The following is a 13,275-nucleotide window of genomic DNA, read 5'->3' as shown; positions in this document are numbered from 1 at the left end:
TCCCAAGTACTGAACCTCCGGCTTAAAGAACGCGCACTTCCCTAATTTAGCCTTCAGCCCCTCCGACTGCAACCGGGTCAAGACCATCTCCAGGCGCTGTAGATGTTGCGCCACGGTGGACGAGAAGATCACGATGTCGTCAAGATACAGTAGAACGGAATGACACTGTTGGTCGCCGAACATACGTTGCATTAATCGTTGAAATGTACCTGGTGCATTGCACAGGCCAAAAGGCATTCTGTTCCATTCGAACAACCCGAAGGGGGTACAGAATGCCGTTTTGGCCCGATCACCTTCGGTCACGGGGACTTGGTTGTACCCACTGGCTAAGTCCATCGTAGAAAACCAGCGGGCACCTGCCAACATGTCCAATGTCTCCTCGATCCGAGGGAGCGGAAAGGCGTCCTTCCGAGTTCGGGCATTTAACAGGCGATAGTCGACACAGAGTCGCAAGCTCCCATCCTTCTTCCGGACTAGAACAATGGGAGAAGCGAATGGACTACTGCTTTCTCTGATGACCTTCGCCTGGAGGAGCTGGTTGATATGGGTTTTTACGGCCTCGTAGTCGGAGGGGGCAATGCGCCTGTAACGCTGCCGGACCGGTGTCGGATCCAACAGCGGGATGTCGTGCGAGATTAAGGAAGTGCAACCCAAGTCGCCCTCATGGGCGGAGAAGACCGAAGAGTACCTCAGAAGCAGGGCCCGGACCTCAGCCTGTTCCTCGGCAGGCAGGGGTAACAAGTCCACTGCGCGGATTTGTGTCTCCAAAGGCGACGGGGCAGGCGCCTGAGGGTCAGTAATGGCGGCCACGGAACGGACCTCCACCACGTCCCGTGGCAAGCTGATGATCGACACAGCATTCACCTGTCCGAGCCTAGTACGAGGGTACAGCAGGACGTCCGTACAACCGACGTTAACTACAGGGATCTGCACCAAGCCACGGGTCACCTGCACCAAGGCAGGGGACACCAGCAACCCCCCGGGCAACCCCCGGTCCGTCGGCTCAAAGAGGGTTCCAAGCCCTGAATGTTGCTCAGGGCAGGTGGCAGGAATCAACTTCATGGTCCCCCCCGGAACCCGCCAGGGTGCACGGCCCCGGACATTCACCATGCCGCTGGTCTCGGGGGTGGGCCGGATTTCAGCCTGATGACAGTGTTGCAGCGCTTTCAGCACCGGTCGAGGGGCAGTTGACACTGATGGGAGATCGAAAAGCGTGGGACCGTGCCGCCCAAAAAGTTCCTTATAACACTTGCCGATAACATTCATACCAAGAACCCCAGGGACCACGGAAGCCGTGCCCCCTGGGGAGTCGCGAACGACCAGAACACCGCAATCAGGCATACTCTTCCCGCAAAGCTCAATATTCAGCTCCAAGTAGCCCAAGTAAGGAATCTCTAGGCCGTTGGCCGCTCGGAGCTGCAGCCAGTGACATGAGCGTAAACGCTCCTTCCCCAAAGATTCGAAGTTGGCAGCGAAGAAACTTTCAGTGACGGTGGACACCATAGACCCAGTGTCAATGAGACAGGGGACCTGAACCCCGCCCATCCGGACGAGCAGATGTGGACAGTTAGAAAGTAACGCCTCGGCGGCATTGGCAGGGGCATTACGTGAGCCAAGAGAGGCCCCCCCCGGACTGTGACTCCTCAGTCCGGTGGGCGTCAGTTTCCCGAGGGCTGGTTCGGTTGGAGGGGCCCATTCTCCGAAAACCCGGAGCCTCTACGGGAGGGTGCTTGTGGGGGCCCCACCACTCGTTCTCCGTCACAATCCGCAGCAATATGGCCTGTCGCACGACAGCGCCAGCAGACAAGGGGTCCCTCCCGAGGAGACCGACCTCGCCTCCGTGGCTCCCCCTGTGTGGCCGCACCCCGAGAAAAATGCTGCAACTGAGCCTGTTGATTTTGCACCATTTCCATGAGCTTCGCCATGTCGGCCTGCAACTTCTCCATATCAGATCTGGTCGGCGCCCCACCACGGGGATCCATGCTTACAGCGCAAGAGGTACCAGGGACCCCAAGGGAGCGATCGAGTGAAGACAAGGAAAAGCTACGCGGCCGCTGCGGTTCGGCGGCGCCCTCCCATTCCCAACGCATGGCTTCCTTACGCACCACGATCAAAGTGGCTAACGGCGTGGTCCGAATGAAACTCTTCAAGTGACGACGCAAGGCGCCCTCGTTAACATGCTCCACAAACTGATCACGCAGAAGAACGTCAGCGTTAAGAATTCCCTCAGGCGCATTTCGTCTAACCTTATCAATAAGGGTCATTAATGCGATTGAAAACTCTAGCAGTGTCTCTCCCTCTTGCTGTTTTCTCGAAAAGAACGCCTCCTGCAAGGCCACGTATGACTGTGGGCAACCGTAAAGCTCCTGTAAAATTTCAAAAATTTTCTCTGGGTTTTCTTTTTCTTCTCTCGGCCTATAGCGGATCTCATCCCGTGCCTCGCCATCCAAGTGATCGTAAAGAAAATAGGCTCTCTCGGCAGCAGAAAAATGGCGCGCCCGCATACATGCCTCCGCCTCCTCCTTCCACGCCTCGATACTTATGCCCCCATTTCCCCTAAACAATGGGCACTTCTTTTCCCTTGGGACAAAGACCAAACGTTCTGTAGCGGACCCTGCCGGGGCGCTACCATTTAGTGTGCTCGTACTCGTGGCCCGCTGGGCGAGGGAGGCCTTTAAGCGCTCATTCTCGGCTCTTACCTCAGCCAACTCATCCCTAATCTCTTGTGCGTCCCGCGACATGCTGCGGAAACCGATCAAGACAAATTTGGAAAATGCAAAAACTCACAGGGATGGCTGGTCCAAATCCCGAGAGAGGGGCGGTCTCCCAACCTCGGCTGCTGCTCCGCTTCTACAGGAAAAACACAAACTCACAGCGCTTATTCAGTGGTGCTCTCACTTTCAACCAACCACATACATACACTCATTCAACCATTGACCATATGACAAATTTCTATTACAAAGAGTGACAAAACAAAAACCTAGCAGTGTCTCTGCTCCTATGCCAATCCTGCCGACTACGCCAAAATGTAGTGGGCGAGACCGTTACAGGAAGTAGTTCGACTACGCCACCCCCGGGGGTGGAGCCCCCGGAGGAAATGAATTAGGGGTAGTTACAGATACCCCGGACCAACACACAATGTACCCGCACAATAGATTACCAGGCAAACACAGGTTCGTGCACAATGGAGGCAGAGACAGTGGTGACCATTAATAATTCAAATCTTTATTATTCTTTGCGTTATAAAAATATATTTTTCTCACTCTTTGCAATAAACATAAAAAGGTACTCACAATTCACAAAGTGCAGTGTGGTGGGTGTGCTGTCGCCACACCCGCTGATCTGTAAACACCTGCCCCAAAGTATGTTCACTAATTCACAATAGACAACACACCTGGTAGGCCTAAGGCCTTAGAACCCACACTCAGGTTGGCAGACTTTGCCACTAGGGGCTGGCATAGAATAGGGCTGGGCAAACTCAGGCCTGGGGGCCACATGCTGTTTAGACTAGGGCTGGGCAAACTCAGGCCCGGGGACCACATGTCTATTAGACTAGGGCTGGGCAAACTCAGGCCCGGGGGCCACATGCTGTTTACACTAGGGCTGGGCAAACTCAGGCCCGGGGGCCACATGTCTATTAGACTAGGGCTGGGCAAACTCAGGCCTGGGGGCCACATGTCTATTACACTAGGGCTGGGCAAACTCAAGCCCGGGTGCCACATATCTATTAGACTAGGGCTGGGCAAACTCAGGCCCGGGGGCCACATGACTATTAGACTAGGGCTGGGCAAACTCAGGCCTGGGGGACACATGCTGTATAGGCTAGGGCTGGGCAAACTCAGGCCCGAGGGCCACATGCTGTATAGAATAGGGCTGGGCAAACTTGGGCCCGGGGGCCACATAACTATTAGACTAGGGCTGGGCAAACTCAGGCCTGGGGGCCACATGACTATTAGACTGGGGCTAGGGCTTGGATATTGATTACCTGTAAGCTATTTAAGTATTTATATAAACTTAAGTAACTGTTTGTCTTGTGTCAGTGTCTGTTATTTTGCTGTTATGCAGAACAAAAGAGCTGTAGGCCTACAATAGGTACATATTTAACATGTAAATGAAGGATGAATCACCGCACACTGGTATTCTTTGCTGGTAGTTTATCTGGTGATTCATCCTTCATTTACTTGGATTACTCTTACTGCACATCACCAGCACCTGGACAGTGGTTGTGCACAGGGACGTTACTTTGAGTACATATTAACATATTAATATTAAAACATACTATACTATACTATAATTATTCAAGCTACTTATTTACATAAGTTATTTTTATGAATTATATTGACATTTTATATTTATTAGATAACAAAATACCACATAATAGAATGTTGACAGTAGTGGGCTGATACAGGCTACAGCAAAAGGTAGGCCTAAAGTTGCCAATAAATTCACAAAAACTTTTGAATCATAGATCACAAATTTATTCTGTTTATTTCTGTATGTAGATCACAAAATTGTGAATATTTCATACACTCTAAGTTTCACTGTATCTACCACAGACATTTCTGAAAATATGGGTGAAACTTAACAGAAGTGTGTTTGTAGATACATATTTGGGTGATTATTTTACAATATTATTAAAAAATAATGTTTGTTACACTTAAATATATTTATTGTGTCTTTTATCATTTGAAAGGCCTATTTTTCCTGATTACATTGGTGGGTAATTTTTATCCCTAAATTCAATATGACCACACACAGATAAGGTCTACACAGGTATTGTTGTGTACTTGCTGGCTACCACTGGCTACAACTCTACCAAAACCAAAATGGCGTCGTGATGACATCATAAACAGAGAGAGTAGAGAGACTTAAAGAATCTCTGTCATAAGGCCCAGTTGCTGCTCTCTTCTTCTTTCCTCTCTGGTCCAGCTGAGTGCCCCTCTCGTGCTGCAGTAGCCTGATCCGGAACACATTGACTGGTGCCGAATGTCATTCACAGGTCCGTGTCCCACTTGAACTTGATCGAGCCATGGCCTCCCTCCAGCCAGCTGGACGCCACGGATATTGCTGGACTTTTGCTGTGGACTGAATGATCATCCTGGACTCTCGTAACATGATGGACAAAGAACTGATGAACCCCTTCCCCCCCTAGCTGCATAGGATCCCTTTTAAATAAATAAATATAATTGTGTCAAACTTGGAAACTGGTGTCCTGGCATACTTGGTTCCCCAGGATAATTGTTTTGGTTAAATGGGTCGCCGTTTGAAAACTCGAGCGCCCTCTTCCTGCGACAGCTACTCCAACTAGAAACCCCAGCCAGCTGATGAGGATAGCAACCTGCCAGAATAGAATAGAATATAGAATAGAATAGAATAGAATAGAATGTAGAATAGAATAGAATAGAAATATTGTGTGGAATAGTAGGCCTATAGAGCCTTTACTGCCACTATGGTATGATACAATGCCTTCTTTTGGGGTGCACACAGCTCAAAGTATAAAGTATTTAGTTTCATTATCAAATTATTGTCAACTAATTATATTATTAATTAGGCCTATTCATTTTCATTGTCAAACATATTGTCTTGTGGTGGTGACAGAGTAGACAGCATCGCCATCTGAGGCGCATCTCTGTGCGTCACCTTGCCAGAGAGACTACAACGCGCATTTCATATTCATATTCAGGCCAAAAAAAAAGAAAGGCACGAATTGGTGTTATGTGATAGGCCTGTGACGTGATATGACTGCCATCCCACTCAAGGGGTGGTCCTTCTCTCCCTTTAGAAGTTTCTTCCGTGCTAGTTGTTGTGGCGCTTCTGGGGCGCGAGGTCAGGTCTCCTCAACTTATGAACACACAGACGCAGCAACCGGAAAGATCCTCACGTGTGGCAAATGCAGACCGGCTTGAGATATCCTAGAGCACTGCACGGCGACGCAAACCCCGAAGCTGTGCGAGAAAGGACTATACAGGCAGGCACGTGCACTCCAATACGGCAGGGGAGGCACGGCCTCACCAGCCACACCTGAGAATGATGAGCTGCAGTAAATGTGAATAATAGTAACAATAACAGCTATTGTTTTCGAGCATCTGCACCATAACTACCATTTGAGCAGTATTTAAACAGTTTCACTCATTTTCAATCATTTCCGTGGCCAAAATCGTAATATTTCCATTTCATGTCAAATTGCTCCGAATACGCTGAATTTGGGGCAACTCTGAACTGGCCTCACCCCGGATTGCGCAATCCCTCGTTAACAAGCTTGAGCGCATGCACCATTTTGCTCGTTCTGTGAATGCAACCTGGTAATATTGTATTAAACGTTTTTATACACTTAATAGAAGTATGTATGGTGTGCCCTCATTTCCTGATAATTTTTTACTATTTTCTACGTGTGATTATCATTTCTTTACTCTGAACGCTTTGGCATAACGCCCACTGAAAGATACAATGGTGAGGCGAGCAGTAGCCTGGCCGCAGACTCCTTCTGGCGTTGAGAGTCTTGCTGGCCAGTTACGTCATAGCGAATCTGAAGTTCACAATACAGTGTTGTTGGCTAGCTTGTTCACTTTGACTGCTACAAGTGGATTTCATAACGAAACTAAGAGCATTCTCAAAGTTGGATTTCCAAGGGGAAAATATGTGATAAAGAATGGAGGACCGACAGAGCTGAAGGGTTTGCTACTGCAGGTGACCGGTCAGAAGATTATAACTACCCGATCATTTCAAAGTGAGTGGTACAACAGAAAATATTTTTTGTTTCCCCTGTGTCTTGTTTGCAACCGGCGAGAATGTGTGGAAGACCATTCGCATGGGATTTTACGACTTAACAATTTACTAAGGACTAAGGAGCCTCACGAAACACAAATCCTCGCGGCTACTCATATTCAATGCCAAATTGCTTTGGAGACGTTTGGGGCGTCTTGAATAGATGTGGCTTTGGATGAACAGCACCGGCTAAAGTAACGTTAGCATGCACAACACCAAAGTGAAGGAAAAGAGCGGCGCATGGACCTGATGTACGAGTTCAGGTAAGACCAGTGTTTCCTATGTGTTTGAGGCCTGTGTTTGTGAGACCCGTGGGGAGAGAGAGAATCCGCCCTGATTCTGTCTGGTGTGTGATATGCACCGGATTCTCATGTGCCCTGTAAGCTTAACTGTCTGTAAAGTTGAGTACAGGGTACCGTTGAGGTAAATCAAATATACCCGTGTAACTACAAGACTCTGATCTAATTCCAAAGTGTAGGCATAACATAAATGACAGTCCCAAAATATTTGGTGACCATATCGAAGCTTGTGTAGTAATCTCTGTTTAAATGTTGACATTCGCTTCCTGTCACACCTTTGTCCCACATCGTTTGCCGTAGCCTCGTACAAGTAGATGTAGGCCTACATTTGCACGAGAATCCGGTGCTTATCACAAAAGCTACGCGGTTTGTTCGCCGTGGTGCTCAGCGGTCTATATGACACCATGTTTTGAATCCTGCACTGTAACAAATAGCTGTTTATTTACGGCAATTCTGCAACAGCATTCTACTGTTTTTCGAAAAAACAGACAACTACTGTGAAAATATCACTTTGAGTCACATATTGAGCATAAACAGTAAGTACTGCACAATAGCAGTATTCGCCGTTGTGGAAAAAACTAGAGATGCACCGGATCCTGATTTTTAGGATCCTGCCGGATACCAGATCCACTGAATAAGATCCTGCCGGATCCGGAACCGGATACCGGATCCTACAAAAGGGTTGAAACATATAGTCTACTCGCACACGTGGGCCCTTTTTATTACGTTGGCGCAAACTATTTTTTAGACTCATTGGCTTATTGCCACACTGCCTGCAATAGCCGCTTCCAAAGGGATTTCACTCCATGCAGTGATTGGGGTTGTGAAAGACTGAAAAGCCTAGGCTAGACATGCACCAGACCCTGATTTTTAGGTAACATGCCGGATACCGGATCCACTGCTTAAGATCCTGCCGGACCCGGACCCTGTGAAAAACTCTATTATCCTGACGGATCCGGAACCGGAACCGGATCCGGTGCATCTCTAGAAAATAACAAGTTATTTTAGGCAGCACCATTGAAACCCATTCATCCTCCACTTGTCCGTGATCACCATCAAACTTCAATACCACCTGAAGAACTGAAGTCATTCTGACTGGTTAAAGATTATCTGATACTATCAAGCATGATGAAACAATTTCTAAGGAAACTACAATACTTAAAAAGTGCTTGATGCAGCAAAGTGTGAGTAGCACATGCATTTTGATAGTGATGAAAGTGTGAATGGCTGAAACATTTTAAGAACTTGTAACACTCTTGCAACAAGCAGCCCCATCTAAACCAATCTGCTAATCAGTGCCTGGCCTCACCTGAGTAGGGCTGTTATGCCATTATTCAATTACGGGCGTCACCTGCCAAGGGCCTGATGACTCTGGTCACATGGTACTCTTGCACCTGTATATAAATCTGGACTATCAACACTTCAGTTGCTTGCCTGCCTGCTGGCTGGCCTGCATGGCACAGCATAGCACTTGCTTGCCTACAAGCTTGCTTACATGCTTGCTTACACGCTTGCACACTTTCCTCTTTGTGAAAGCTTGCTGTATGTGGCATCATTTGTGGCATTGTTGCATATAATGTGCCTGCTGCAAATTAGGCATTGCTTTGAGAGCTAGCTTGTAGTGCTGCTTGTTTGCTGTGCTACTTGGTGCAAAATAATTTTTTAAAGACTGACCAATGCTATATTCATAATTGGCTCATCAAGAGATATAGTAAAAAGCCCACCTTGCACACTATCATTGTAACATAGCACTGCGTACTCTGAAATTTTATTCATGCCCACACTTTCAAAGGACCACCGCAAACCATTTTCTCAATACAGCATTGCGGACATAGTATCATGCTCAAGGCACTCCAGTCATGGTGAACGATGGGAGGGTGGGGTGGTAACATGGCCAGGGTACCACAGTTATGGAGAATGATGGGTGGGGTGGGAAGTTGCCATGGCCATATTCATGAATACAACTATGACCCAGTATTTGCCTGTCATCACACAGTACAATTCAACTTTTTAACTGAAATGTACTGTTATTTTTCTGTAGAGTACTGTTATTTAACAGTTCAATTGCTGCTGAAAAAATGTTATATACTGTGATACATTAAACAGCAATGAGCTGTATTTGATTTTTGGTGTGAAATAACAGTAGAATTACAGGTAAATATAATTGCCAGTAACTGCCGTTATTTTGCAGGGAAATTTTCTTAGAGTGTGTGTGTGTGTGTGTGTGTGTGTGTCTTTCATTGAGCATCCGCCGTGATGTGGTTTATGTGAGACCACAGTTTCCTGTGTTTGTGAGAGCAGTGGGCTGTGAAGGAGCTTACACTCTCCACTACTCTCCTCTCTTTCCCCATCTCCTCTCCTCTCCTCTCCTCTCCTCTCCTCTCCTCTTCACTTCTCTTCTCCTCTCTCCTCTCCTCTCCTCTCTCCTCTCCCCTCCCCTCCCCTCCTCTCCTGTCCTGTCCTCTCCTCTTCTCTCCTCTCCACTACTCTCCTCTCCTCTGCTCTCCTGCTCTCTCTGCCGTGATGCTTCTGTTTGCCCACATTGCTGCTGTGTGGTTTATGTGAGACCACTGTTTGAATCCTGTGTGTGTGTGTGTGTGTGTGTGTGTGTGTGTGTGTGTGTGTGTGTGTGTGTGTGTGTGTGTGTGTGTGTGTGTGTGTGTGTGTGTGTGTGTGTGTGTGTGTGTGTGTGTGTGTGTGTGAGAGAGAGAGAGATCTAATAGCATTTTCTCTACGGAAATGCAGCATGTTTTATTTTGTAGGCCTACCTTATGTTAAGAAAGCTATGACATATGAAACTTATCGGTAGGCCTATTTGGTAAATTTACTAAAATGTACTTATACTGTAGCTGTAGTATTATATATTTGAAAATCTGATATTGGAAAAGTCAGCAGCTCACCAGCCATAAAGTTGACCGCACGTCACTGTATATAGGGTAGCTAGTGCTGGTATCGAATGTCTGATTTGTGACGGCTGCTACGAAAACCAAGACATCTCAAGTCAAATCCGTGTTCGCCTACGCAAAACACCAAATGCGTTTGCAAAAAAGTGATATTTCTGGGATACATTCTACTGTAAACGCCACAAAGTTTGTCCATCTGTGTATGGGGTTAAGATCTTGGGATGTTTTGACAGCTTGCGCTTCACACTTTCCGTGGAGGGACTTTGCTACGGCATGCTGCTTACTTGACAAAAGTCTTAGTAGTCAAGTTCATTTGCTGTGATTAAAGCGTCGACTACTGCCTCTCCTCCAGTCATTAGTGCTTGCGGCTTCCTCTGTTTTATTTTGTTTTTCTACATTACAAACTGCATTGTAACGGTAGGATTATGGTCCAGCCAGTGCGGTGATAAATTTAATTATTTCATATTTTACCTTTTTAGGTAGCCTACTAGAACTACACACGAAAAAGACACTGGTTGTGCGAATTGTGCCAGTTGGGTTTTACGCAGCCGGCCACCCAGCCACTTGCCAAAAGCTTGCTGCCTGTGAGGCACAGAACAAGATAACGGTTTTCAAGGAGGCGAGCTGGCATGGCACCTACTGCGCTTCATGTGAAGACGTAGTAGGCTAAGTTGAGAGTAGGCCTACAGAAATACGCTTCACTTTTTAGGCTACTAAAACAAATTATTGTTGGCCTATCGCTTACGAGCGGTGCTGTCCGCGCATTTGTTTCAAAAGTTTATCACGCGCATTGCCGATTTAATGTCACGCTTTCAAAGACGTATGGTGATGTTGATTATTGGGAGAACGGAGAATAAAAGGAGACACGGAATAAGTTAGAGGTAGGTGAAATGCATGCATGTGGAGAGAGAGAGAGAGAGAGAGAGAGAGAGAGAGAGAGAGAGAGAGAGAGAGAGAGACCCGGGGTTTGCGTCGCCGTGCAGTGTAAGAAGATAGCCAACTAGTCAGTCTTCTCATAGTGTATTATTACCTTGCGTTTCATTTAGGCCTACATTTCGAGACGCTTTTATCTACCGCGACACAAAAGAGGTCCGTCATCGTCATCAGCAACATATTGTCACGGTAAATAAACTTCCAGGAAGTTGATGCGCAACCGGAAAACTTCAAACTGAAAGCTGACCGAACGCTCCTCCTCCTGTCCCATTCTGCATAAATAGGCCAGAAAATTGTACGACGAGACTTTCGTGTCGAGGAGCGCTCAACGACGGTGAGGGTAGCCTATACAGCTCGTCCTTTCAACATTTTCAGCAGAGAGTTCTCCTTTAGACATAGACAGACGTTTCTACGTTATTGTCTACGTGATGCGTGCAGGGTAAATGAACAGAATAAAATCTGCTCACAAACATGCTTATAGAAAGTCTTCAGGGGTGCACAAAGATGAAGGGCGCTTAAAAAGAAGAATGGTGAGTAACTTTTTCTTTCAATATTCAGTTCGACTTTAGTGCAACCGCGTCTGATGCAGCAGCTGACTGAATCAATAAAAATGGCAGCAGTCTATTAACAGGAAAGCAATGTCTTCACCTCAGATTCTGAGGTTATAACCTAGGCTAGGTGTAGCCTACGACAATTTTAGGCCAATCTGATAAATCGCTATATGGCACAGAATATCATTTCAGCCTACCGGACGGCCGCATCATTGATGTGAATGTTGTAGCCTAAATGTCAATTTAGGCTAAGTGTTTCAGTGGCCTAATTATGTATATAATGCCTTCATTCGATAGGCCTATCCAGTAGGTTGACTTTTTCCTGAAGATCTTTGAAGTTAATGTACATTTTACAGTTGAAGTTGGTGTTTAGCCTACGTTTTGACATGATATAGGCGACTGAAGGTGTCCCTCGGCATGCGGTCACAATATCCATCACAGCTGATGGGGGGAGTTCTGTGTCAGTACCAGTCCTCACTGACAACGACATCAATGGGGGTGTCTCAAGGACGACCACTGGTAAGACCAAAAAAAAAAAAAAGATTTAAGCCTGAAATTAAATCCCTGAAATAGCTTAATGCACAGATTCCCTCTCTCTCTCTCTCTCTCTCTCTCTCTCTCTCTCTCTCTCTCTCTCTCTCTCTCTCCCCCCCTCTCTCTCTCTCCCCTCCTCTCTCTGTTGCTGTTGTGATCAGGCCCTGCATGTCCATCAAGCAGAGAAGCATTGAAAGAGACAGACCCCATAGCAGTGGCGAGGTAAGAGTCTTTAATGTCTTATTTGTGTGTGTGTGTGTGTGTGTGTGTGTGTGTGCGCGCACGTGTGTATGTTCATCAAAATATCAAATAGTTGAATAGGTATTTAATTTGAAAATAAAGGGCTGTATGGCTCATTTTCATTCTTGTTAGAATTGTCTATTAGTTATACAGAATATTAATTTACGTTACTGACCCAGCAGCTCTGAAAAGACATCCAGAAGAGAAGTTAGGGGCCAGATAGTGTCAGCAAAGGTGTCTCTGGAGCGTGTGTGTATCAACTGCAGGTCTCCACTGTACCACTGCAATACATCACAGCTGTCTGCCCTCCCAAAGTGTCGTAAGTGTGGCCATGCCGTGGTGTACAGGGAGATGCCTCAAACTGTGACCGCTGACATCACTCTGAAGACCACAACAGCGTCTGAGCCAGTGCTGCCTCTCTCTCTGTCTCACAGCCTTATGCAGCGGCTAGTTCCTCTTGATCACACAGGGTGCCTCCAGAAAGAACTGGTAGAACAGCAGCTGTTGGAGATGAATGTGAGTTTGTTGGTGGAGGATCAGGAAGTCATCGATATCTGTGGTAGAACATGAGGATTAAATAAACATATAATAGGCCTTTAATGATAATTACAATAGCCCCAATATAATAATAATAGTAATAATGATAATAATAATAATTATTATTATTATTATTATTATTATTAATATTATTAATATTATTGTTATTATAATATTATTATCATTATAACTATTATTATAATTATTATTAATGTGTGTATCTGTTAAGAAGAATTGTCTTCATATGTAGGCCTACTGTGTGCAGTGTAATGACAATGACAAGTCTGCTGCTTCCTCTTTTCAGAGTTTCAGAGTCGTTGCATGATTTAGTCAGCAGATGGCGATGTTGCACTATGGATATCAGGGCTGTAGATCTACGACAGGGGTGTCAAACACACAGTAAGGCCTGGAGGCCCGATGCAACCCACCACATGGTTTAATACGGGCCCCAAGGCGAAAAGCAAAAGAAGTAAATATCTATCCCATTACAAAGGTGCTGCAAGCGTAATTTTT

General features: G+C 46.4%; 1 protein-coding gene across 1 annotated transcript; it reads left to right on the top strand.

Moving 5' to 3' along the window:
• The first annotated feature begins 11,301 nt into the window (after positions 1–11,301).
• LOC134464718 (uncharacterized) lies at positions 11,302–12,825 on the top strand. Its single transcript, XM_063218070.1, has 4 exons — positions 11,302–11,430; positions 11,847–11,970; positions 12,147–12,207; positions 12,408–12,825. The coding sequence occupies exons 1-4, from the start codon at positions 11,344–11,346 to the stop codon at positions 12,793–12,795; spliced, it is 660 nt and encodes a 219-aa protein (XP_063074140.1). The 5' UTR covers positions 11,302–11,343; the 3' UTR covers positions 12,796–12,825.
• Positions 12,826–13,275: the final 450 nt, after the last annotated feature.

This window comes from Engraulis encrasicolus, chromosome 15 (assembly GCF_034702125.1).
Source record: "Engraulis encrasicolus isolate BLACKSEA-1 chromosome 15, IST_EnEncr_1.0, whole genome shotgun sequence".
Lineage (NCBI taxonomy): Eukaryota > Metazoa > Chordata > Actinopteri > Clupeiformes > Engraulidae > Engraulis > Engraulis encrasicolus.
The sequence above is the reverse complement of the archived record's forward strand: the minus strand, read 5'-3'. Positions and strand labels throughout refer to the sequence as shown.

What these genes read in the sequence shown, in the direction of transcription:
- LOC134464718 (XM_063218070.1), top strand. Translation starts at nt 11,344, where the DNA reads ATGAACAGAATAAAATCTGCTCACAAACATGCTTATAGAAAGTCTTCA. An exon ending in GGCGCTTAAAAAGAAGAATG is followed by an intron (nt 11,431 to 11,846) that starts GTGAGTAACTTT and finishes GACATGATATAG; the next exon opens with GCGACTGAAGGTGTCCCTCG. An exon ending in GACCCCATAGCAGTGGCGAG is followed by an intron (nt 12,208 to 12,407) that starts GTAAGAGTCTTT and finishes CTGACCCAGCAG; the next exon opens with CTCTGAAAAGACATCCAGAA.